The sequence below is a fragment of the Bufo bufo genome, chromosome 2 (assembly GCF_905171765.1).
Source record: "Bufo bufo chromosome 2, aBufBuf1.1, whole genome shotgun sequence".
NCBI lineage: Eukaryota > Metazoa > Chordata > Amphibia > Anura > Bufonidae > Bufo > Bufo bufo.
The window spans coordinates 145,286,268-145,313,876 of record NC_053390.1 but is presented as its reverse complement, the minus strand read 5'-3'; the positions used below and the strand labels follow the sequence as shown (position 1 = coordinate 145,313,876).

General features: G+C 44.4%; 1 protein-coding gene across 5 annotated transcripts in view; it reads right to left on the bottom strand.

The window, feature by feature from the left end:
• Positions 1 to 27,609, bottom strand: part of CAST (calpastatin) — a 205,614-nt gene that overhangs the window by 144,668 nt on the left and 33,337 nt on the right. For all 5 annotated transcript variants that reach the window (XM_040421563.1, XM_040421568.1, XM_040421562.1 and 2 more), the window contains one exon: positions 12,021 to 12,086. In XM_040421563.1, coding sequence (XP_040277497.1) covers positions 12,021 to 12,086 — 66 coding nt within the window. The remainder of the gene's footprint in view (positions 1 to 12,020; positions 12,087 to 27,609) is intronic.

Below are 27,609 nucleotides of genomic sequence, written 5' to 3'. Positions count from 1 at the left end.
TAATTAAACTCACCTTAATCCACTTGATCGCGCAGCCCGGCTTCTCTTCTGTCTCCTTCTTTGCTGATTGCAGGAAAAGGACCTGTGGTGGCGTCACTCCGGTCATCACATGATCTTTTACCATGGTGATGGATCATGTGATGGACTATGTGATGACCGGAGTGACGTCACCACAGGTCCTTTTCCTGCAATCAGCAAAGAAGGAGACAGAAGAGAAGCCGGGCTGCGCGATCAAGTGGACTAAGGTGAGTTTAAATATTATTTTATTTTTTTTAACCCCTCTAGCACTATTGTACTATGCGTTCTGTATTCAGAATGCTATTATTTTCCCTTATAACCATGTTATAAGGGAAAATAATAATGATCGGGTCTCCATCCCGATGGTCACCTAGCAACCGTGCGTGAAAATCTCACCGCATCCGCCCATGCTTGCGGATGCTTGCGATTTTCACGCAGCCCTATTCACTTCTATGGGGCCTGCGTTGCGTGAAAAATGCACAAAATAGAGCATTTTCACTAGACAGAATAGTGTGGTAGACTGTGCTACTCTGACTGCCGAAAATGCCAGAAAGGAATGGAAAACCGGCCAGTCGGTTCTCTCACTAAAGGACAACTGTCAATCATCAATGGGTGGGCAGAAAGAGCGGAAGCTCATGAATAAGCTGGACTCTGTGACTCTTCTCCGGTGTGTGCCTCCAGTATTAGGGCTCATGCACACCATGCACAATATTTTTTTTTCCTTGTCCGTTATGTTTTTTTTTTTTGCGGCCCGTATGCAGAACCATTCACTTCAATGGGTTCACCAAAAAAACGGAAATGACTCTGTGTGCATTCCATTTCTATATGCCCACATGGCCGTTCCACAAAAAAGTTAGAACATGTCCTATTCTTGTCAGTTTTGCAGACAAAGATAGGCATTGTTACAATGGATTGGGGGGAAAAAAGGATGCAATACGGATGTCACACGGACGTCATCCATATTTTTTGCGGATCCGTGTTTTGCGGTCTGTAAAATATATACTTTCGTGTGCATGAGCCCTTAATCTGTAAATTCTCAGCAGCAAGTATGCCACGTCATCATGCTGCCCTCGGTGGGAGCAGCATAAAGGAGGTAACAAGTCCCCTTAAGTTTTCTTTATATCTGTAGATAGGCGGAGTGTGCAGGTTAAGAGGACCCATTTGCATCCCCAGGGAGTAAACACTGAACACTTCTTGTTGGATGAATGCAAGCAGAGATACTGAAATCCAGGACTGATACAGAAAGTCAGTGGCGGACTGGGGTGCTTAGGGCCCACAATAAAATTCATTCTGGGGGCCCACTGTACAGCTACATGCAGATATTACCTAACCTCTGTTTGCAAATCCCTAAAACATTTCTTTCAGTAGCACGCTGCCTGGCCTGTGGCTTAGGCCCCATTCACACAACCATATTTTTGTTCTGCATCCGATCCACATTTTCTGCGGAATGGATGCAGACCTATTCATTTCAATCCGTATGTCCGTTCTGCAGCCCTGCAAAAAAGATTGAACATGTGAATGCACCCTTAGATAGTTCTGTCCTGGAGCCCCCTGTCAGTATCCCGCTGCCTGCCTTGAATTACAGCCCTCATAGCTATATCAGCCAGGAACCCATGACCACGCAGCAGCGGGCAGCAGCAAGACGCTTCAAGATGATTGATGACGGGAGCCCCTGCAGTGACATCAAGAAGGTGGGCCGCTGGGGAAAGATACTGGCCGGCCTGCCCAGAAGTCCACCCGGTCTCCTGATGTGTCTAATAATAATAGGCTGGCTAGTGTGGTAAATATACCCACTTTTTATATGGATGCACAGGCTGGTTGAGATGCTCTGCCCTCCCAACCTGTGTGTAGTGCAGGGGGTGGAGGACTAGGGGCCCAACCTGGCTCAGGGGCCCAGCAGGGAATTCACCTGCTCCCCTGTCATTCAGTCCGAGCCTGCAGAAAGTATATTAGGAAATATAACTTCTAACTTTTCACCATACAAGTACCATTTACTTGCTGAAACAGTACTACGCCTTTAAGGCAGTGACTATTAGCGGAAGGCAGTGACTATTAGCGGACTGAGGCTTTTTAGTAGACAGGCAGCTTTATTACCTAAGCGCTTAGAAATGGAAGCACGCAGATAAGGAATTACTCTGCATGCAGCTGCCAAGCAGTTCTGTATTTCCAGGCTCCACACTGCCGTTATCACATCCTCCTCCAGTACTATATACGGCATAACCTCTGGTCTACTGATATGCCATCAGACTCCCAAGCTTCAAAGCAATAAAGAGCTAATGTGTAGATGACTGTAGGTCAGTAGTTCAGGTGGATTTACACGGCCTGAATATCAGGCCAATTATCGGGGGGGGGGGGGTAAAACGTTCCTACGAACACTCGTTCCCAATAATCTGCCCGTCTAAAGGTGCCGCAGATCACCCGAAATGCTTGTTCATCAGGTGAAATGATTAGAGATGCGGACTAGGGATCGTCCGATATTGATTTTTTAGAGCCGATACCGATAATCTGTGAACTTTCAGGCCGATAGCCGATAATTTATACCGATATTTTATATCTCATAATATATATTATATTAGTTGGTAGTCACTGAGGTGGTGGAAATTTGCATTTGGCACTAGTATATTATAAATGTAAATTATAAATTAATAAAGCCCTAAGTTGGTAGTCAATTTATAATTTACATTTATAATATACTAGTGCCAAATGCAAATTTCCACACCATCCCCCCCATTGACTTTATTAACCCCTATCAGACCTCAGATCAGTCCTTTATTAACCCCTATCAGACCTTTATTAACCCCTATCAGACCTCAGATCAGACCTTTATTAACCCCTATCAGACCTCAGATCAAACCATTATTAACCCCTATCAGACCTCAGATCAAACCATTATTAACCCTTATCAGACCTCAGATCAGACCTTTATTAACCCCTATCAGACCTCAGATCAGACCTTTATTAACCCCTATCAGACCTCAGATGAATAAAATAAACTCCTCACCTCTCCTGTGCCGCGGCTCCTCTTCATCTCCGGGTCCGGCGTCTTGCTCCCCTGTGTTCTCCGGCCCGCGCTGCACTGTCACCTGACAGCGTTCAGCGTCAGGTCATAGTGTGCGCACTACGTCCTGACGCTGTACGGGGTCAGGACAGTGCAGCGCGGGCCCCATCAAAGAAGACCAGGGAGTATCGGAAGCGCTTGTTGCGCTTCATCCCTGCTCCCGGCACCCGATGCATACTAGTGCTCGCTTCCATAATGGAAGCGCTCACTAGTATTCGCTTTGTACGCATTATCGGTATATCGGCAAGGTTAGTTGCTGATACCGATAATGTACAAAATCCTGAATATCAGCCAATAATAACGGTAATTCCGCTAATCGGTCGATCCCTAATGCGGACACCCCAAGCATCGTTCCCAGGCAGCAGATCGTGATGTCTAACCATCACTCTGCTGCCCAGGAGCAATGTTTTGTATGGGGATGAGCGATAGCAGCGATCACTCCATCTGGCCCATCAAGACTCACTCTCATTTCCTCAGTCCATAAAACCTTAGAAAAATCAGTCTTGAGATATTTCTTGGCCCAGTCTTGACGTTTCAGCTTGTGTGTCTTGTTCAGTGGTGGTCGTCTTTCAGCCTTTCTTACCTTGGCCATGTCTCTGAGTATTGCACACCTTGTGCTTTTGGGCACTCCAGTGATGTTGCAGCTCTGAAATATGGCCAAACTGGTGGCAAGTGGCATCTTGGCAGCTGCACGCTTGACTTTTCTCAGTTCATGGGCAGTTATTTTGCGCCTTGGTTTTTCCACACGCTTCTTGCGACCCTGTTGACTATTTTGAATGAAACGCTTGATTGTTCGATGATCACGCTTCAGAAGCTTTGCAATTTTAAGAGTGCTGCATCCCTCTGCAAGATATCTCACTATTTTTGACTTTTCTGAGCCTGTCAAGTCCTTCTTTTTGACCCATTTTGCCAAAGGAAAGGAAGTTGCCTAATAATTATGCACACCTGATATAGGGTGTTGATGTCATTAGACCACACCCCTTCTCATTACAGAGATGCACATCACCTAATATGCTTAATTGGTAGTAGGCTTTCGAGCCTATACCGCTTGGAGTAATACAACATGCATAAAGAGGATGATGTGGTCAAAATACTCATTTGCCTAATAATTCTGCACTCCCTGTAGTTGTAAAGCGAGCAGCAAAACTAATTACCCAAACCATGTAGTACTGCGTGAACTGCTTGACCATTCCCATGAAACACCAAAAAAGATCCTTCACCTTAGGCATTTAGTGGTCTGTCTTCTCTTATAAGAAGCATCAATTTACCCAAAATCCTAAAGCTCAGAATACTTTGGGGGCTTTCAGATGTATTCTCTATAGGCAGGCATCAGCTATGTCTCTTTACAGGGCAGGTACTAAAAGGGTACTGATGTAGTATGGACGCTGTAGCAGGAACTATTACGTTGTGGTAGACACGGTTACATGCAGAAGGTACTATTAGGTAGACACTGGTGTGGCAGGTTTAGAATCGTAAAGCACTTTTACTTCTTTGTTGGGCAGTACTATGGGCACTACAACGTCAAAGCCACTCACCCAGCCAATCCTGCTCTGCACTGACAAGGGGCAAGCACCCTAAAACAGAAATCTGTGGGTGGGTGTCTCTTTATTATGGAAACAATTCTGGTTTTAGCTACTGTAATATCCCAAATCACTGCTCCAAGACCTGTTTAAAAGGTCAGACCAGCTACCCAAATAGAGCAGTATACAACTAGGTCCTACTTTCTATAAATTAATTTGAGGCCTAGGCCCAAGGAGGAGTCATTTTGGAGCAGATTCCCATCTATAAGAGGAAACCTGTTGTAGTAGATGGGCAATCTTATTTTGAACAAAGCGTCTGCTAAGACCTCATGTTCATGTATACAGTTAACCAGCTGAAGGACCTGGCGTCGCACGGGTATATTTAATCTATTTAATTTAATGTTTGTGCGTGTCGTTAAAAGATATTGACAGTATCCACTATAACAGTGACATCTACAGCACCCCGCCGCCTTAACAGTGACCTCCACAGCCCCCCCACAGTGCAGCGTCTCCTTAAAATGGGACGTCCACAGTAGCCCACCCCCTTAACTTTGACCTTCACAGCAGCCTGTCCCTTTAACACTGAGTTCCACAGCACCCCGCCCTCTTAACAGTGACCTCTACAGCTCCCGCCCCTTAACATTGACCATAGGTTACAGTCCTCTTACCAGTGACCTCCACCATTCCCGGCCCCCTTAACAGAGACTTCCACAGCAGCTGCCCCTTTAACAGTGACCTCCATAGCAGACCGTCCCCTTAATTGTGACCTCCACAGCAGCCTGCACCTAGGGTGGCCAGAGTTCCGGTTTTAGGCAGGACACCTGGACGGACACAGGGATTTTAGGCAGGACACCGGCGCAGGTCCTGGAAGGACACAGGGATGTCCTTTTGAACAGCTCACTCTCAGACAGCAGCACTGTGCTGTCTGAGCGTGAGCTGCAGGGAGAAGTCACCCTCCCTCCCACCCCTGCAGCTGACAGAAGTTGATTTTTACCTTCATTTTTTCAATCCCTGTCGACTGCGGAGTTGGAAGGGGCGTGGCTGGACTGAGTCAGGGCGTGACTTAGCGTGACTTGGGGGCGGGGTTTTAAATCCGTCTTTTGAGGGTGGCCTGAATGGTCACCCTACCTTCCCCCTGAACTGTGACCTCCACAGCACTCCGTTCCCTTAACAGCGTAATCCACAGCAATCTGTCACCAGGATAATAGCTATTGAAGTAAAGCCATGTAATAGCACTTAGTACCTTATTTCAAGATGTGCCTTTGTTTCAGCAATAGATGTTTTCTATCTTCTGAAAATCCAGTTTATTTGGTATGCAAATGAGCCAGTAAGGTGCCCAGAGGGGCGTCACTCTTGCAGAAAGGAGCCCAGGCACCCCTCCTGCTAGTGGTCAAGCCTGCCCTCATGCTGGGAGCAGGGAAAAGGGGGGCAAAGTTATGGCTTGAATGTGATGTAGGAGGGGAGGGTGGACACATTGTGGCAGGGGCCGAGTCTGGGCTCCTTCCTGCAAGAGTGACGCCCCTCTGGGCACCTTACTGGCTCATTTGCATACCAAATAAACTGGATTTTCAGAGGATAAAAATATCTATTGCTGGAACAAAGGCACATCTGGAAATAAGGGACTAAGTGCTATTAGACTATGGCTTTACTTCAATAGCTATTATCCTGGTGACAGATTTCCTTTAAAGCTGACCTACAGCAGTGAAGAAAAAATGGCTGGGTTGTTATGGAAACGTGGAGTAAAACTGTGTGTATGTGGAGACTAAGGGCCTGCGAGCTTCTATTGGCTGATAAGGGTCATGTGAACAGGCTTCTATTGGCTAATGCATTTTTTGGGAATATCTCGGGAACGGTATGTGCTAGAGAGCTGAGACCTGAGAGTCTAAAACCTTCCCGGACACCTGATGTACCTGTGTGTCAAATTTCGTGATTGTAAATGCGACGGTGCGGATTCCTTTAGCGGAAATACATACACACACACACACACACACACATATACACTCAGGTTTATATATTAGATGTAGCATTAGTAACATAAATAATCTATATATCCAACGTTTGCAGAGTGCTGTTGCAATGCGTGTTTGCTGTTGACTTGTAGGGTAGAAATCCAATAGGTGACACTCAGGGCTGTGGAGTCGGTAGATAAATGGTCCGACAACTCCGACTCCTCTGTATTTAATATGCAAATGTATTTTATAGTATAAAATACATTTGCATATTAAATACAGAGGAGTCGGAGTTACCAAAAACTGAGGAGTCGGACCATTTATCTACCGACTCCACAGCCCTGGTGACACTTGAGGGTTACCTTTTGTCCTCCTGGATAAGAACTTAGGCCTACTTCACATATCTCCGTGATCAGTCTCACATTTTCTGAAGCCAGAACTGATCCCATAGTTTTCTATGGGATTGTTCACGTACATCCAGAGCATCACTTATAACACCTGATGTCAAAAAGTGCTGGAAAGAAAAATGCTGCATACTACGTTTTTATGTCCGGCGCTATCAATCTATAGACCCTGGACCTGAGCACTAAAATGCAGCACACAAGCTGATAGGTGGAGGTGTTGGACTCCTGACGATCTGATATTGATGACCTGTCCTGTGGATAGGCCATCAGTACTAAACACCCGGAAAACCTCTTTAATTTCCCTACACACTCTGACTTGAAAGTCTCCTAAGATCTGCTCTGAAAAGATATTTACAGAATTTCGAGTCTATGCAACAAATCTTAGTGTTCAATCTTATTTTTTGTTTTGATTATTGACAGATCAAACAAAAAATCACAGCCTTTTACTAGTTTATTTGGTGACCTAAATAGTAATTCTGACATGTTGGGTTGACCACTAGAGGGCAGACTACAAAGACACTAGAAGAAAAAAAAAACACATTTCAGAGTGAAGCCATTGAATGAGAAGTATCAGGGCCGTGACTTATTACCAGCCACATAGCAATGTCACAGAAACCTCTGCATCCAAAAAGTTGTTTGTACAAAACTCAAGATTTGGGAAAACAAGGCCTTCTACTAACGCTACCATCTATAATGAGTTCTGTTTCAGTAGAGAGTAAATTGGATAACGGCATGACAAACATTTGCTAATATACTTTAATACTGAAATAGTCGCACTGCGCCACCAATGTTTTTGATACTGGGGGGGGGGGGGTGCACTGCGCCACCAATGAAGATAATTAACGTTTAATACAGATAAAGGAGGCGGGTGCCGGTGGCAGAATCACATAGACGGCACCCGACCTCTATGACAGTGAGCCGGTACAAAAGTATTGATAATTCGATGCCCGGTGCAACCCTAGGTTTGTTGGGTGACTGCATTTTTACGCGGCATTAAGGGACAATCAAATAGATCATCAGTATTAACAAATTGGAAACCCCTTTAATGATCGTTTATCGCATTACCCACAATGACTACTGCATGTAAATGGCACTTAATCAATATGCTGTATTGCTGGAGCTCATTAATGGCATGTGCACATGGCAGTGTAGCTTATGCAGATTTTCCGCATAGATTTTCACGCATTGCAAACCGTTGAATCAGCACTGAACATCCGCACAAACAACTGGCATTCCAAATTACCGCTCCGTGTAGAGGAGATTTTGAAGACCTCATTAACTTTACTGGTGATGTATTGCGCTGCGCATTCGCTGCATGAAAATCAGAACATAAAATCCACACGGTAATGCGCGCCGTGCGCATGTGGCCTAACGGGCAGCAATTTACTTGTATAAAAAGGATCCTATGTTTCACTGTCCATAAACCGCTCATCTTGTGGTTGGCGGCATAGTTATACTGTGTATTTGCACTGAATGCGCTACTTTACAACAAACAAGTGTGTAAATCACTGGCAAAGTGTTTGTGTAGTGACTAGTAGGTGACAGGCCTGAGAAGACCTTGGCCATTTTATGTTTGGGTGTGTCGTGTTAATGTTTTGCACAATCCTAGAAGATACCTGCAGAAGAGCTACGAACAGAAGTGGAATGAGGAATATCAGCATTCCTGATGTACGGACATGACTGTGAACACCCTGGTAAGACGGAGCTGTGATCAGCACTTATCACCACTATGTCCTGGGGGTTACCAAGTGCCTCTGAATTAAAGGACTTGACATCTACACTTAGCATGTGGCAAGAATACTTACTGAAAAGATGCTTCTATATTTTCAGTGAATATCAGTCCATGATAAAAATCAGAAAGTGGCAAATACATGTTAGACTTGTTCACACAGGGTAAGGGCTCATGTACACGACCGCATGTTTGGTCCGCATCTGATCTGCTTTCCTTGCGGATCGGATGCGGACTCATTCATTTCAATACAATTAAAATTAAATTAAATTTGCAGCCCTGCAAAAAAGATAGAACACGTCCTATTATTGTACATTTTGCGGACAAGGATAAGATATTGCTATTGCAGTGAAAAAGAAATTGGCGGCATGCACATGGCCAAGATCCGCGATTTGCGGACCGAAAAACGCATACGGTCATGTGCATGAGGCCTATGTCTGATGTCAAGAACAGTGTAGTCTGCAGTACTATTCGTACTGCCAAAAATATCAGAACCCTAATGGACACCCTTATTATTATAACTGAATGGGATCCAACATGGCTGGCACGGCTTTGTTATCTAGATATCAGGTATAATCTATGCCGGTTTCCTGGCATAGATTATAATAAATATGCTTTTTGGTAAAGTGAGGTGTAAAATTCCACCACAAAATTTTTTTTTGCACAAGCATGGCAAGCGCCAAGCTCTGTGACTTTTTGAACCCAGTTTTCTGGTAATCAGGGTTGATAAATGTACTCCTAAGTGTTGCTAATCTAAAGAGCGATCCATCTGAGCAATGAAGACTGGCTTATACTTTAAATGGAGTCTGTCAGCAGTTTTGACCATACTAAACTGCACACAGCAGTAGGTAGGAGCTGGGGAAAGTGGGACAAACAGACATTTTTTTGAGATTTTATATTTCTGTTTGTCCGCATGGCTGTTCCGCAAAAAAGTAGCGCATGTCCTATTATTGTCCGCAAATCACGGTCAGAGGCCCTATTCAAGTCAATGGGTCCACAAAAAATACGGAACGCACACGGAACACATCCGTATGTCATCCGTATTTTGCGGATCCATACTGTAGAAATGCTATGCCCAGCCCATATTGATCATGTGTTTGGTGATTAAAAAGTTACTGTTACTGTATATGATCCGCAAAAAAAACTATCAAATATGGAAACCATACGGATATGTTTTGTGCGATAACGGAATGGAAGAGGACTTAAATCAGAGAGAAAAAAACCTCAGATACTGAACAACGGATCCGTGAAAAAAGGACCACAAAACAACAATGGTCGTGTGTCATGCCCCACTCTGACGATGTGCGGAGGTCAGCCAGGATTGCAGCACGAGTCTAGTATTTGTTTTGATGCTGTGCTGGATCCGCCTCGCATCAGGTGCACTGGGTGGAGTCATTAGTTTAAATAGTCTTCAGCTAAGGTGCTCTGAGCGGATTATACTCTTCATTGTGGTCTTGGAAGCTAGGATGGAACGTTGGCTGTTTGTTCCTGCTCTCAGCAGATAAGTGTCTTTGGTTGTTTATGTCATCTATCCCATCCAGGTTCTGTGCGAGCTGGCAGTTCCTTTCTCCCCACTTCACCATCTCAGGGAGTTCAGGGTTCTGTTAGCATAGGCTGGTGGACACAGCAAATCTACCATCAAGATTTGATCTGTGGGCTGAGCATTGTAGGGAAAGAGGTCAGGGATAAATTAGGAGGTGACCCTTCCCCCGTCTCTCGTCCAGAGCCTGGTTGGTGTGTATTCTGTTTAACTGTGCATGTCCGCCGTGACATCGTGTGCATGAGCCGTTACTCACCAGTGAGACTGGAAGTAATAGAAAATCGACCAGCGCTCGATATATAACCAAGCAGCGCTCACTATAGACAGAGAATCTGCCTGTGTACATGAATCCTTAATTATATCACCTATCTTTGGCATTTCCTCTCAGTATAGCCGGGACCACAAGTATCCACATCAAACTTAGGTCTCGTTCACACCAATGGTAGTATTACTTGGCCTCTGTGTAGAAGTGCTATTTCAGCACCATGGTGAAATTATTTAGGTACTAGCTGATGACCCGGCATTGCTCGGGTATTTATTTATTGCAATTTTATATTAAATAACAGTGACTTTCACAATGGCCGCACCTTTAACGGTGACCGCCGCTTTAACAGTGACTTTCACAGTGACCGCTCCTTTAACAGTGACTTTTTGTCACGAGGGTGTCAAGAGCCACGCCTGACTCCGTTATACCCGGGGTCAGGAAGTCGCAGCGGGTGGCTGCGCGCTCTATGTAGTAAGATTGTGCTGTTTCTTTATGGTAGCTTTCTGGGTTTGCCTTGCAACCCTTTTTGGCTCACTCAGGGATCCGTAGCTCCTTCTCCTCAGCTGTTTCTTGTCCAGCAATCCCAACCTCCTTATATTCCCCTCTCTCACTTCTCTGGTTGCCAGATATAGAGCTTCCTGCCTGGACTTCTATACTGACCCACTGGAGCTGTGTAGCTGTGTTCCCTGGTTGTTGTTCCAGAACGTTACCCTCCGGGTCCCTGTTGGACCTTTGTGGTCTGCTGTTGTCGCCCACCTGGGATTATATGTTTGTCTGTATTGTCTGTCCTCTCCTTGGTGTTTTTCTCTTAGTGTCAGTGGTGCGGACTAGTGATCCCACCGCCCCGTTCACTACATAGGGCTCATCTTAGGGAAAGCCAGGGTTTAGGCACGTGATCGGCGTACGGGTGAGGAACCCGTCTAGGGACGTCAGGGCAGTCAGGTGCCAGCCGCAAGGTGAGTCAGGGGTCACCACCTTTCCCTCTCCCTTGGACACGGCCTTCCCATTTCCCTCCCTTTGCGTGACGCCGGTCATTACACTTTTACAGTGATCAAAGGCAACACATATCCTCAGTGAACCCAGAGAACATTACTCGGTAGATGCAAATAGCAGGACATCACAGGCTATTTCCTATTCAGCGTCCTGTTACCACCACTACATCTATTGTTTTGTAGCAAAACCAAAGACATAGATATTATGTTAAAAGCTCCAGTGTCTGTACTACGTCCACTGCATTCCTCCTGCCAGAAGAATAGCGTTAATAAAATTTGCATCACGTTTGAGATTTACTTATTTTGCTTGTTTCCAAAGATGTTAAGTGCAGTTTTCCTTTTATTTATTTTTTACCACAAGCAAAAAAGCTGAAGCCGCTGCACATCTGCATCATTTCCTAAAGGTGGCCACACACATTACTCGAAATTTATTCAAAAATGATGATTTCAACCAAAATGAACAAAGAACAGTCGTCAACATTTTCATGCATAGTTGAACAAAAGATCTTTCTATAAAATGATATTGCTACAAGATGTGGACTTACCTCCGCTGTTTCACTGCTTTTCTTATCTGTAGGCTTGGATGTGCCATCTGTTTTCTTCCCACCTTGCTGAAATAAAACACAATTCGACTGTTATCTACTATTCCAGTGTCACGCCTGAAAGCAAAACACTATTTTACGGTATCTTTTCTTTTATGGCACGCCTTCCCGGTAGCCTGGCTGTATGTAGTGTGACACAGTGAGGGGAATGGTCTGGGAAAACAGCCAGGTGGGGTCAAATACTAGACTGGATTATATACTTTTTTCAATTGTCTGTTTATTAAAGTTTCAGACACAGATTAATTTACAACAGTAGCTTAGACCGTATTTTTTCCATTGTAAAAACATTATGTTAAGGTACAGAAAGTGAGGATAGCAATGGTCGTAAAATCAGCTGGGTACATGCCCCAGATGAGTGGAAGCAGAGTAGTCATATTCAGGTTGAACACATGAAGAAGCCAACATCTTTAAATTTTACTTCTGAAAGGTGGCGTCAATAGTATCAGCCAGTATAAAATAAAAAAGGACAAGACAGGACAGGATACATCCGGGGTAAGTATCTGAGGGAGAACAAAGCCTAATTTAGGCTGGGACACCAAATACCAAATCCCAGGTTTTCCAAGTATGATCAAATCTATCAATCTGGTTAAGCAGGGTAGCCAAAGGGTATTCCATTCTCCTGACCTCCATTATGCTGGTTATAAGATCAGTTTGTGAGGGGGAGTTTGTGCGTTTCCAAAAACTGGCTATTAAGCGTCTAGCTGCCGTCAGCACATGAAGCATTAGCAGCAGGAAGTGCTTTTTCAAGGGTATGTGAGGCATGTTCAATAAGTAAGTGATGGGCTTCAAAGGGAACCTAACATCTAATTGCTGGTCTGGGTTTTTGGAAGCACCTGGCTGTCCTTAAATAGGCAGCTGGGTTCAGCAGCAGGATCTCTGTCTTGGGATCTGAGGTTTGGTGCCAGGTTGGCTAAGACCCATGGGCCGAGGAAACAGGCCCCCTAAAGACTGCCGTGGACTTCTGGAGGCAGAACTGACATCAAGGTGACTTGTCTTATATTAACTTTCTAATTTGTGTGAAGTAACTCCAAGATGTACTTTCCATTGTGTGTGAAGTAAACACCAAGACTGCAAAGTAACGCATTGTTTTGTGCATTTGCCTCAAGTGTGAATAAACCCTGAAGTTTTGCGTTAAGAACTAGTCTTTTGCCTCTGTACTGCGTCCGCTTACCCTATCTACCAGAGCGAAACCCCACAGTAGTCATATACCAAACTTGATATAATGCAGAAAAATTACAAACCACAAACCAACTCTCAAACAACACATACGCCATTTTATATCACTTAGGGCTCATTCACACGACCGTATGGTTGCCGTGCCCGTGCTGCAGACGGTAAATAGCAGTCCGCAATGCATAGGCACCAGCGGTGTAAATTCTTTATTGCGATGCAGACCCATTGACTTGAATGGGTCAGCGATCCGCAAAATACTGCAGAGGATAGGACATGTCCTATCTTTTGCGTTGCGGATGCACAGACTCGAGACTTCCAAGTGTTTCCGTGGGGTTCCGATCCATGCCTCTACTCCGCAAAAGATAGGATATGTCCTATCTTTTGCTATATTTTGCAGATCACGGATCCATTCAAGTCAGGCCGGTGTCTGTGTATTGCTGACCCGCCATTTGGGGTCTGCAATATGGACACAGAACTCTTACTGTTATGTGAATGGCCCCTTAGGCTAAGTGCACATGTATCTGCTGCCGATTCCGGCATGCAGCAGTATTTTGTCTGGCAAAATGTTGGTATTCACACCAGAACCTGTGGGATCCCATTCTTCTGAATGGTATCTAGAGTGGAACGGGTCGGTCCAGCATATGTCGGATCTGGCGATTCCAGTATTCTGATCCTTAGCCAGAATAAAATACCGGAACTATAGCGCAGATGTGAACCTACACCTAAATTAAAACAGAGAACTATGGTTGGATTCCACCTCTGATTTTACAGTTGTAAATCTTTCCTCCGGATTCCCAGACATTAAGAAATACTGAGAAGCTGCATGACAACTATATAAAAGCCACAGGGCGTGATACTGTAGCCGTGATATCATTGGGCCCTGGCCGGATGAGTCTATACACACACTTTATTGTAATAATGCTTTCTCCCTAAGGTTATGTGCACACCTGTACCATACTTCCGGGACTCTGTTCCGGCATAGGAGCAGAAAACCGGAACTATATGCCGGACAATGCCAATGCCCAAAGGATACTACTCCTCTTTTCACTTCCCAATAGTCAGCCTATCCCCATCACCACTATAAAGTACGGTATATATTTTTTTCTAGTAGCACCTAAAGCAATCAGGACACACCCTTCCTATTTGGAGTTTATAAATTACACCAAATTTAGCAAATGTTGGTCTACTTGGTCCACTTTTTGAGGAATCGCTCAGGGAGTGGCTGCACAGGGAGTGCCTAATGGTAATAAAAGCTTAAAGATGGCCCTCAACTCTTTCTATACGATACTCCCAACCCGCTCTAGTTCCTCGCCCTCTATCTGCTCATAAGTCCGTTAGCGCCGTCCCACCTTCCTGTTCTTTCCTTACTTCCTTCGCCCAGTTTATTAATTACTTGTTCACATTGTTCTTTATTCTCATGACTGCCGTCGGGTGTCTGCATTTAAAATACTGCCCCATGCAGCGGTATTTTGTCTTTTTGTGCTGTAATGTGTGGAAGCTTCTGCCAGAGCCCCTGCCGCAGATGTGAAACTAGTCTAAGAAATATGCAACCAGCTCCTCTTCTAACATGTAGGAACAAGCCTAATTATGGCACCCATGGTTTTCATTACAAGCAGAAATAAAATCCAGAAATAACAAAGAAAGTATAAAAGTCAGTTCATGCAGAAATTCACACTACTTTCTCCATGGGCAACCATTGAGCTGACCATGTACCTGAGATACAAATCAGCCAAATCTGACAATCCTGGCAGGATCAGCTGACAATCTTCTGTGGAATGACTCTTCCACTGCTGATGCAGACATTGATAGGAAAAAAATTGACCATGTTGGATTTTACATGCGGATCCTTTGCTTCTAAGACAAGTCGCTGTCGCTTCTAAGATTAGTCACTCCATTGACTAAAACATGCACATCGATCATAGGTCAGGAGAAATAGTCGAAGCTCAAGTGTATGGCTGGCTGTAGGCTCTGTTCACACGTGCCAAGGATTTGATGATCAATTCTTTATCCTATTGACTTACGACTGGTCTGATAATTTTCTGTTTGTCTACTCTCTTTCAGCACACTTCATTATTCTGGATATCACAGAGCAATGGAAAGTTGATGGAGAAGAACCAACGCATGTCTGAATAGCACTCATTACAGTTGAGATCCTAGCGTGGTGCACATAACTCCTTCATTTCAGATACTTGAACATGGTTCTTACACACCATACTCACAGAACCAATGTATGAATTGCCTAAAGTTACTTATTCAAGCCTGCATTTTGCAGAAATCTATAAACTCTAAAATTCCAATCATTATGTCTTGTAAAGCTAGTAGATTGTCACGGTCACGTAGGTTAAATTTTTCACAAGTATAAAGCCTTATATCTGTCCAACATACTGTATAATGATTGGCTAAATTAAATAATAGTGGAAAACGTGTCAATGATTTTCAAAAGTAAAATGTCTTTAGTAAGGATAGGTTCACACCTGGCAGTCTGTTCCTACAGAGGCAGTTACTGTATCCAGCATAGCCCGATACTGCTGCAAACCACCTGATCCCCATGCACTATAATGGGATATAACGGGAATCCGGAAGGTTTCCGGTATAAATGCCAGCTGCATCTGTCCCACCAGATCCCATTACGGCTATGCTGGATACGGTAACTCCGGTAGTCTGTTCCTCTGCCGGAACAGGCTACCAGATTTACCTGCCTCAGATGTGAACCTACACTGATAATGATGACCAGCAACCGGACAGGATAGGTAACCTGCACTGGGCAAATAGAGAAGCAAATACAGTGCAAAGACAGAGGACATTAAAATGTCTTGATCAGTGTGCTAAGGCCCCCATGACTGCTAAAACGAGGAGAGAAGTGCTCAGATAGAACACTGTCTCTCCTCGCTGTACAAGGTGGGGTCAACAGAAAGTCTACGAGCCAGTCTCCAGCCATGAGGAGAAATGGCTCTCTGTGTGAGTTCTTCCATCTCCTCATTTTCATAATTGGAGTGAGGAGTGGTAAAACGGTGCCAGGCTGTTTTCTGTTCAAGGTTGGTTTGTTTTAGATCTACCCATTCATGTGAATCCATAAACACAGGATATTATGAGAAGTAATTACACACTATTGGTCTCCCGGGCCTACAAACTCAAAACAGAAGAAAGCTCTTAACTCCTCATGTTAGTAGATATGGTAGTGTTCACATCTACTATTTATGTCTGGCCAGTACTATTTTGCCTGAACATAACAGAACTGATGGAAAAGTTGAGCACCTGCCTTGTATCTATACCTGAGAAATGTTTTTCTGTCTAATGTGGAGACATCACAACTAGTGCCACCAAACACAAGACTGACCTTAGTTAATCTCCTGTGTTTTTGTACTCCAACACTGTAAAAAAGACTGGTAGGCCAGACATATCAGACTGTGTCTTATGTCCTCAAAGAATGCATTCTCCATCAAATAATATACAATTAATATTATTGGACGCTACAACCAAACTGTTCCCTCCACCATCATTATATCTTCTGAGAAAAAGAATTAGCCACAGACCTGTTATTTCTGTGAATCTGTTATCAGGCCTGGACCATAACGTTAGGAGCCACTTGATGACACACTGTTGGGCTGGGTCAGTACTGACATTATGGTTAAGTCACTAGAAGGTCTCCCCTTCCCAGATATAACTCTCCTAAGTAGTTACAACAGTGTCCCCCTCTTGTAGTAAAGGCCTCTTTCCAGTCTACATGGCAGACCACCATTCCCCAGTAGTCATAGAAGTCCCAACTATTTTTTCAGTGGTCACATCCTCTTTTCACTTCCCAATAGTCAACCTATCCCCATCACCACTATAAAGTACTTTATATATTTGTTTCTAGTAGCACCAAAAGCAATCAGGAAGGACACACCCTTTATTTATAAATTACGCCAAATTTAGCAAAATTTGGTCTCCTTGGTTCACTTTTTGAGGAGTGGCTGCACAGGGAGGGCCTAATGATGAATTAGCTTAAATATGCCACATCTCAACTCTACTCCCGGCCTGCTGTAGCCCCTCATCCTCTCTCTGCTTATAGGCCGACTCGCCCCCTCCCACCTTACCTCGCCCTCCCAGTTTATTAATTACTTGTTCATATTGTTCTTTATTCTCACGAGTACAGTTCCATCGATGTCTTTTTTCACTTCTGTACATTGACATCCAGGCACTATGAATACCGATCATATATTGACATAGAGGTTTAATCATTGTATAACTAATGATATATATATATATATATATACATATATATACACACACACACATACACACAAACTCTTGCTTTGATCTTTTAAAAAAAAAAAAAGATTTCAAAAGAAAAGAAAACAGCCTGACATGTGTTGCTTTTACACAAGGTAGTAAAAGCTCAAGATGGTAAAAGGATACCAGCACTGGGCTGTCTGAATGTAGCCTGCACTACAGTTGCTTCTGAAGGAGGGGGTAAAAGGAACCTTGGATTCTATTCTTAACCGTGGAAACAACAGTACGTATTTTTCTGTCTGTGTTGCATCAGTTGTTTTTTTTTTGTGGCCCCGTTGACTTCAATGAGTCTGTGGTCCGCATTTGCAGACAAGATTAGGACACTTTTTTTTTCTTTTGCTAAATGGACATACAGATGCGGACAGCACACGTCGGTGAAAAACGGAAATGTGTGCAAATTCTGATTCTGATGAATGAAGAAGATCTCCCTGATGAAACACTGATGACCTGCCCTAAGGATTGGTCATTGTTTACTCTGGAAAAGGTTTTTAAAGAGGACCTCACCACACCTGAGATGCCCGGTTTAATAGCTTCATGCATTCCCCATGTAATAACACTTCTGGAGCATCTATTCTCATGGCTCTATGATGTTCCATTCCTTTATTATTCCTTCTAGAAGATAAATGAATGAATTGCTATTAACCTTCAGCAAGGGTACAGAGGGGAGGTAACCAGTTGGGGTGTGTACCTGCACAGACTCACTCTATCAGTGCTGCCATTGTCAGACTGTGCAGGTACACCCCCCCAACTGGTTACCATCCCTCTGAACCCTTACTGAAGGCTAATAGCAATTCATTCATAACTTCTAGTAGAAATAATAAAGGAATAGTACAACATAGAGCCATAAGAATAGATGTTCCAGAATTGCTATTACATGGGGAATGCATTTAGCTAATAAAACCGGCATGTCAGGAGCGGTGACAGGTCCTCTTTAACCACCTCCGGACCGCCTAACGCAGGATTGCGTTCCGGAGGTGGCAGCGCTGCGCAGAGTCACGCATATACGCGTCATCTCGCGAGACGCGAGATTTCGCTCCAAGCCGGCCCGCGCATGCGCATCGCGGGCCGGCAAAATTAAAAGAAGTATTTCGTCACCAGCCTGCCAGCAACGATCATTGGCTGGCAGGCTGGCGATTTTCAAAAAATCCAATCCAAAGTCATATAACAGATCATATTAGTAAATATGATCTGTTATATGGCTTGTCTGCTCCTGTGCTGGTCCTTTTCGTCGGTTGGATCCAGCACAGGAGCAGACTGAACTGTGAGTAGCACCAACACTACACCTTAGCCCCAGATCACCCACCTGCACCCCAATTAACCCTTTGATCACCCCTTTGATCGCCCCTGTCAATCACTAGTGAAAGGAAAAAAAGTGATCAGTGTAAACTGTCACTTTTTTTTTTTCACTGGTATTGGCTGTTAGGTTTTAGGGATAGTTTAGGCCCCTTGGTTAGGTAGTTAGCGTCAGTTAGCGCCCACCCCACCGCACCGCAATCACTTTTATTCGCTGTTTAGCGTATCGCTAATCAGCATTTGTACTTTTATAGTATCTGTAAGTGATCAAAACTGATCACGGTCAGATCTATAATAGTATTAGTGTCACTTTAGTTTGCCCTCCACCCAAAACGCAGTGTTTGCCCGATCAGGCCTGATCGGTCGCCCACACGTGCGTTCACCCACGCCCGCCCCACCGCAGTGACAAAAAATTATTATTTTTTGATCACTGCACATTCATTTTACACGCACTGCGGCGATAAAAAAATCAGTTTTGATATTTTTTATCAACCGCAGCAGCCTCCGGTACTTCGCTAGCCTCCCCTTTGTAAGACAGGTTTGCTTTTTTTCTTGGGTAGTCTCAGGGAATACCCCTAAATTTAGTAGTCCAAAATGTCAAACAGGGGGTATTCTTCTGAAGAGGCCTACAGGATTCTGACCCAGTCGGATGAGGAGTGGGAACCCTCATCTGACGAATCTAGCGGGTCAGAATATGAACCTGTGGAAAGCAGTGGCTCTCTGACCCAAAGTTCGGACGAGGAGGTGGAGGTCCCTGGCAGCACCAGGCGTACCCGGCCCCATGTCGCTAGACCACAGGTTACGCAGGATCCGCTTCAAGAGCAGCAGAGTGGGGCTGTCGCTGCCGGATCACGTGGTGAGGCATACACCAGAAGCAGCCCTTCCTGGACCTAGTACCAGCACTGCCGTACAACATGGTGAAGTAGCGAGCACCAGAAGGGCAGTTGAAGCTGGTACGGTGGCACGTGCAATAGTTACCCCGTCGCAGCCACCGCAAAGACAGGCCCGTAGAGCCCCTAGAGTCCCTGAGGTGCTGGCAAATCCTGATTGGCAGTCACCAACTTCAGCCGCACCAGTAGTTCCCCCTTTCACCGCCCAGTCTGGAGTTCGGGTTGAGACGGCTCAAATCGGTTCGGCCCTGGGATTTTTTGAGCTGTTCTTGACTGCGGAGCTCTTGGACTTAGTCGTGGCAGAGACCAACCAATATGCCACACAATTTATAACCGCTAACCCGGGAAGCTATTATGCCCAGCCTTTCCGGTGGAAACCAGTCCAAGTTTCCGAACTTAAAATTTTTTTGGGCCTTCTCCTCAACATGGGCCTGACAAAAAAGCATGAATTGCGGTCATATTGGTCAACGCACCCAATTCATCACATGCCCATGTTCTCTGCTGCTATGTCCAGGACACGATTTGAGACCATCCTACGTTTTCTGCATTTTAGCGACAATACCACCTCCCGTCCCAGAGGCCACCCTGCTTTTGACCGGCTCCACAAAATTCGGCCCCTCATAGACCATTTCAACCAGAAATTTGCAGATTTGTATACCCCTGAGCAAAACATCTGCGTAGACGAGTCCCTAATACATTTTACCGGGCGCCTTGGCTTCAAACAATACATCCCAAGCAAGCGTGCCCGGTATGGGGTCAAATTGTATAAGCTCTGTGAAAGGGCCACAGGCTATACCCACAAATTTCGGATCTATGAGGGAAAAGATCAGACCCTGGAGCCGGTCGGTTGCCCTGACTACCTGGGGAGCAGTGGGAAGACAGTCTGGGACTTGGTGTCACCCTTATTCGGCAAGGGGTACCATCTTTATGTGGACAATTTCTACACAAGTGTGGCCCTCTTTAGGCATTTGTTTATAGAACGGATTTGCGCCTGTGGCACCGCGCGAACTAGTCGCGTGGGCTTCCCCCAACGGCTTGTAACCACCCGTCTTGCAAGGGGGCAGAGGGCTGCCTTGTGTAACGAAGAACTGCTCGCGGTGAAATGGAGAGACAAGCGTGACGTTTACATGCTCTCCTCCATTCACGCAGACACGACAATCCAAATTGAGCGAGCAACCCGTGTCATTGAAAAGCCCCTCTGTGTCCACGACTATAATGCGCTCATGGGAGGGGTGGACTTCAATGACCAGATGTTGTCTCCGTATTTAGTTTCCCGCAGAACCAGACGCTGGTATAAGAAGGTGTCTGTATATTTAATTCAATTGGCGCTCTACAATAGTTTTGTTCTCTACAGTAAGGCTGGGAGAACAGGATCCTTCCTCAAATTCCAGGAAGAGATCATCGAGAACCTCCTTTACCCAGGAGGTTCCGTGGCCCCATCCACCAGTGTAGTTAGCCGTCTACACGAGCGACATTTCCCCAGTGTCGTTCCTGGTACCTCAACCCAACCGTCACCCCGAAAAAGATGTCGTGTCTGTAGCAGGAGTGGAATAAGGCGTGACACCCGCTATTTCTGTCCTGACTGTGCTGACCACCCTGCCCTATGCTATGGAGAGTGTTTCCGGAAGTACCACACACAGGTACACCTAGCATAGGGATCACATCTCACAGGACAGGCACACAGGGCTATTAGGGCCCATTCACTCACAGCTGCTGCAAACCTCTCCTTTCACCTGGGATAAAGTGCATAACGTACTTCGCCACATCTTTGGGCGATTTGCGCTTTGCACATTGTCCCATGGGGAAGGAGAGGTTTGTTCTATAAAAGGTAAAAAAAACTAAACAAAAAAAAAAATACCGGTAAGTAAAAAAGTTAAATGTTCAGTTAAAAAAGTTTAAAAAAAGTTTCTATGTTCTGTTCAACAGTTAATAAAGTTATTGCTTTGCGGCCTGGTTTTTTCTTTTTTGTTTTGTTTTTTTTACCTTTCAGGTGGACCAACCGATCGACTAGCTGCAGCACTGATGTGCATTCGGACAGAAGCATTGCGCTGCTGTCAGATTACACGCAAGTCGGTGTATGCGGCGCTGCAAGACGAGATTTCTCCTCTGCAGTAAAAGATAAGTTTGCCGAGGCATATGAGCTGAGGAGGTGGCGGTGTTCATATACTTTGGCAAACACTTTGTATATATAAAAAAAAAAATCCCGGCAATGATTTATTCATCCACATCGATTGATGTGAATGGAGAAATCTGGTTTGCCAGGGCATACGAGCTGAAGTGGGTATGGATGTTGGGCGGAGCTCCTATGTCCTGGCAGACGCCTTTCCCCTCCTTTTTCTTTTTTTGGCAGAGATTTTTTCATCCACATTGATCGATGCGAATGAAGAAATCTGTGCCGTTCATTTTTTTCTTTCAGCCCAGAGGCTGAACGGAAAAAAAAAATCTCATTACCCGTATGCTCAATATAAGGAGAATAGCAGAAACTCCTAATGCTGGGCATACATGTAATGATTGCGGAGACCCTCAAATGCCAGGGCAGTACAAACACCCCACAAATAACACCATTTTGGAAAGAAGATACCCCAAGGTATTCGCTGAGGGGCATATTGAGTCCATGAAAGATTGAAATTTTTGTCCCAAGTTAGCGGAAAGGGAGACTTTGTGAGAACAAAATCAAAAAAATCTATTTCCGCTAACTTGTGCCAAAATTTTTTTTTTTCAATGAACTCGCCATGCCCCTCATTGAATACCTTGGGGTGTCTTCTTTCCAAAATGGGGTCACATGTGGGGTATTTATACTGCCCTGGCATTTTAGGGGCCCCAAAGCGTGAGAAGAAGTCTGGTATCCAAATGTCTAAAAATGCCCTCCTAAAAGGAATTTGGGCACCTTTGCCCACCTAGGCTGCAAAAAAGTGTCACACATGTGGTATCTCCGTATTCAGCAGAAGTTGGGGAATATGTTTTGGGGTGTCATTTTACATATACCCATGCTGGGTGAGATAAATATCTTGGTCAAATGCCAACTTTGTATAAAAAAAATGGGAAAAGTTGTCTTTTGCCAAGATATTTCTCTCACCCAGCATGGGTATATGTAAAATGACACCCCAAAACACATTCCCCACCTTCTCCTGAGTACGGAGATACCAGATGTGTGACACTTTTTTGCAGCCTAGGTGGGCAAAGGGGCCCATATTCCAAAGAGCACCTTTCGGATTTGACAGGTCATTTTTTTCAGAATTTGATTTCAAACTCCTTACCACACATTTGGGCAGGTCATTTACCTACTTACCAGACATTAGGGCCCCTGGAAAATGCCAGGGCAGTATAACTACCCCACAAGTGACCCCATTTTGGAAAGAAGACACCCCAAGGTATTCCGTGAGGGGCATGGCAAGTTCCTAGAATTTTTTATTTTTTGTCACAAGTTAGTGGAAAATGATGATTTTTTTTTTTTTCATACAAAGTCTCATATTCCACTAACTTGTGACAAAAAATAAAAATTTCCATGAACTCACTATGCCCATCAGCGAATACCTTGGGGTCTCTTCTTTCCAAAATGGGGTCACTTGTGGGGTAGTTATACTGCCCTGGCATTCTAGGGGCCCAAATGTGTGGTAAGGAGTTTGAAATCAAATTCTGAAAAAAATGACCTGTCAAATCCGAAAGGTGCTCTTTGGAATATGGGCCCCTTTGCCCACCTAGGCTGCAAAAAAGTGTCACACATCTGGTATCTCCGTACTCAGGAGAAGGTGGGGAATGTGTTTTGGGGTGTCATTTTACATATACCCATGCTGGGTGAGAGAAATATCTTGGCAAAAGACAACTTTTCCCATTTTTTTATACAAAGTTGGCATTTGACCAAGATATTTATCTCACCCAGCATGGGTATATGTAAAAAGACACCCTAAAACACATTCCTCAACTTCTCCTGAGTACGGGGATACCAGATGTGTGACACTTTTTTGCAGCCTAGGTGGGCAAAGGGGCCCACATTCCAAAGAGCACCTTTTGGATTTCATAGGTCATTTTTTACTGAATTTGATTTCAAACTCCTTAACACACATTTGGGCCCCTAGAATGCCAGGGCAGTATAACTACCCCACAAGTGACCCCATTTTGGAAAGAAGAGACCCCAAGGTATTCGCTGATGGGCATAGTGAGTTCATGGAAGTTTTTATTTTTTGTCACAAGTTAGTGGAATATGAGACTTTGTATGAAAAAAAAAAAAAAAAAAAAAATCATCATTTTCCACTAACTTGTGACAAAAAATAAAAAATTCTAGGAACTCGCCATGCCCCTCACGGAATACCTTGGGGTGTCTTCTTTCCAAAATGGGGTCACTTGTGGGGTAGTTATACTGCCCTGTCATTCTAGGGGCCCAAATGTGTGGTAAGGAGTTTGAAATCAAATTCTGAAAAAAATGACCTGTCAAATCCGAAAGGTGCTCTTTGGAATATGGGCCCCTTTGCCCACCTAGGCTGCAAAAAAGTGTCACACATCTGGTATCTCCGTACTCAGGAGAAGGTGGGGAATGTGTTTTGGGGTGTCATTTTATATATACCCATGCTGGGTGAGATAAATATCTTGGTCAAATGCCAACTTTGTATAAAAAAATGGGAAAAGTTGTCTTTTGCCAAGATATTTCTCTCACCCAGCATGGGTATATGTAAAATGACACCCCAAAACACATTCCCCACCTTCTCCTGAGTACGGAGATACCAGATGTGTGACACTTTTTTGCAGCCTAGGTGGGCAAAGGGGCCCATATTCCAAAGAGCACCTTTCGGATTTGACAGGTCATTTTTTTCAGAATTTGATTTCAAACTCCTTACCACACATTTGGGCCCCTAGAATGCCAGGGCAGTATAACTACCCCACAAGTGACCCCATTTTGGAAAGAAGAGACCCCAAGGTATTTCGTGATGGGCATAGTGAGTTCATAGAAGTTTTTATTTTTTGTCACAAGTTAGTGGAATATGAGACTTTGTAAGAAAAAAAAAAAAAAAAAAATCATCATTTTCCGCTAACTTGTGACAAAAAATAAAAAGTTCGATGAACTCACTATGCCCATCAGCGAATACCTTAGGGTGTGTACTTTCCGAAATGGGGTCATTTGTGGGGTGTTTGTACTGTCTGGCCATTGTAGAACCTCAGGAAACATGACAGGTGCTCAGAAAGTCAGAGCTGCTTCAAAAAGCGGAAATTCACATTTTTGTACCATAGTTTGTAAACGCTATAACTTTTACCCAAACCATTTTTTTTTTACCCAAACATTTTTTTTTTATCAAAGACATGTAGAACTATAAATTTAGAGCAAAATTTCTATATGGATCTCGTTTTTTTTGCAAAATTTTACAACTGAAAGTGAAAAATGTCATTTTTTTGCAAAAAAATCGTTAAATTTCGATTAATAACAAAAAAAGTAAAAATGTCAGCAGCAATGAAATACCACCAAATGAAAGCTCTATTAGTGAGAAGAAAAGGAGGTAAAATTCATTTGGGTGGTAAGTTGCATGACCGAGCAATAAACGGTGAAAGTAGTGTAGGTCAGAAGTGTAAAAAGTGGCCTGGTCTTTCAGGGTGTTTAAGCACTGGGGGCTGAAGTGGTTAAGGCTAGGGCTACATGGCGACATGCAGTCACATGCTGGAGTACCATAAAACAACCTCAATGTCTCCCTACGGGAAAGAATGTTACACAATTATACTAAATTGTACTATTTGCACAAGACACTTGCCAGGTCCCCCTCCGATCTCTACTTCCAGACCCCACTCAACCCAGGAAATGTAAGGTGACCTGCCTCGACCAGTGGCTGTGATATTCTCACCTGCCAGATACCTAAGAGCCACAATAAATTCAGAATAAAACACTAAGGCCTCTTGCACACAAATGTTGTGTGCCCGTGGTCCACAATCACGGAGATGCAGAACTCCAGCACGGATCGGAACACCACGAAAGCACTTCCGTGGTGTTTCTGTCAGTGCCTCCGCACCGCAAAAAAATAGAATTTGTTCTATTTTTTTGCGGTGCGGACGGATCACAGACTTATTTAAGTTGAATGGGTCTCGATCCGTCCCGGCTGCCGCACAGAAGTTGCTTGTGCATTGGGCACCGCAAATTGCAGTCCCCAACGCATGGAACGGCTGCACAATGTTCGTGTAAAAGAGGCCTAAAACTGAGTGTCCAGAGCTGTATACTGTGTAAATGATTAACATTTATTCTGCTTTGTCACCTGCTTTGTCAGGTCTGAGAAGTTACAACAAAACGACGTGAAAAGCCGCACAAGTTACATTTGGATTTTCTCCGATTTTACTCCCTGCATTACAAAGGGTGGAATCCACAATGAAAATCTGCAGCATAAATTGACATGTTGCGGGTTTAAAAGCTGCACTACGTGTCCGTTTCTATGTGGATTCTTTCTATTCTTTGGGAAATACGCAAAAGCTAGATGGAAAACCTGCAGCATATCTGCCCTTACATACCCTTACACCAATAACGGTCTACAGGTGCTCAGCCTTTTCTTGAATTGATTGATTACAATTAGCAGAATCCTTGCTTGTGTTATAATGAGAGATAACCTGTTATCACATAGACCGTTCCCTGATAGATGACCTAAGAAATTAGTGGTACCCACTGAGGATCAGATGTACCCCCAGATCAGTTGTCTCATTTAGGTTGAGTTCACACTGAGTAAATATCTTTTCCATGGGGGGTATTAGGGGTGGGCGATATAGACGATATGCGATATAAACGATATAAATCTGGCCAACGATAGAGATTTTGTTTATATCGCCAGATCGCAGTAGAACATGGCATGCGCCGCTCTCGGCACTCAGCATGTTCTCCTGAGCGGCTGCCGCTGACCACCAATGAGAACAGAGTAGGAGGAGGAGGGGAGGGACTGTGGCCGCTGACCACCAATGAGAACAGAGAGGAGGAGGAGGGGAGGGACTGAATACAAACGTAGCCTGCATGTGCCGGCCATATCCCATACCCGGCCTCTATTACTGCGCACTGTGATCTGCCGCAATTAAACCCTCAGGTCCTGCAGTAATAGAGGCCAGGTATGGGATATGGCCGGCACATGCAGGCTACGTTTGTATTCGGGCATATTCACTATATTCATTGGTGGCGCAGTGGCTACAGCCCCCCCTACTCTACTCCCCCTCTTTGAAGTATTATATTAATTGCGCCCCCCCCCGATTCCTCCACACGATTAAATCATTGGTGGCAACGGCACCAGGATGGCAGCTTCTGATTGGAGCCCCAGCAGTGTAATCACGGGGCTCCGATCGGTTACCATGGCAGCCAGGATGCTACCGAAGCCCTGGCTGCCATAGTCGGCTCCCTGCTGCTGTGAGCTCTATTATGGTGAATAGGACAAGGGTTCTAGCCCCTAAGGAGGCTAATAGTTATTAAATAAAAAGTGAAAAAAAAAATAAAAAGTTTACCCCCCCCCCCCCCGAAATATAGAATATATCGCACATGCTTAAAATTATATCGCAATATAGATTTTAGGCCATATCGCCCACCCCTAGGGGGTATGCATCTGACAGTATTCAGTCGTACAGTACAATGTGATGGGTACATTCACTTCAATGAGACAAACTGCGTACAAAGGATTCGTCCTGAGAGAATGGCGCAGTGTAACCAAAAATGTAATCTAACTGGAAGCGTCAGTGCACTGGATCATCAGATTCTATATATACATGAAACCTGTGATGATAATACTGACAGCAATCATAATTATGAGATTATTAAAATGATTAAAATTAGACTTTAAAATTAGAACAGTTCAATAAAGTGGAGTTAATGATTATCGTGTTTGGCAATTTTATAATTATGTTTAATGGTTTGCAGACCCAATTATCTCTACCACGCCTCTTACTTTACATATTCCACTCTG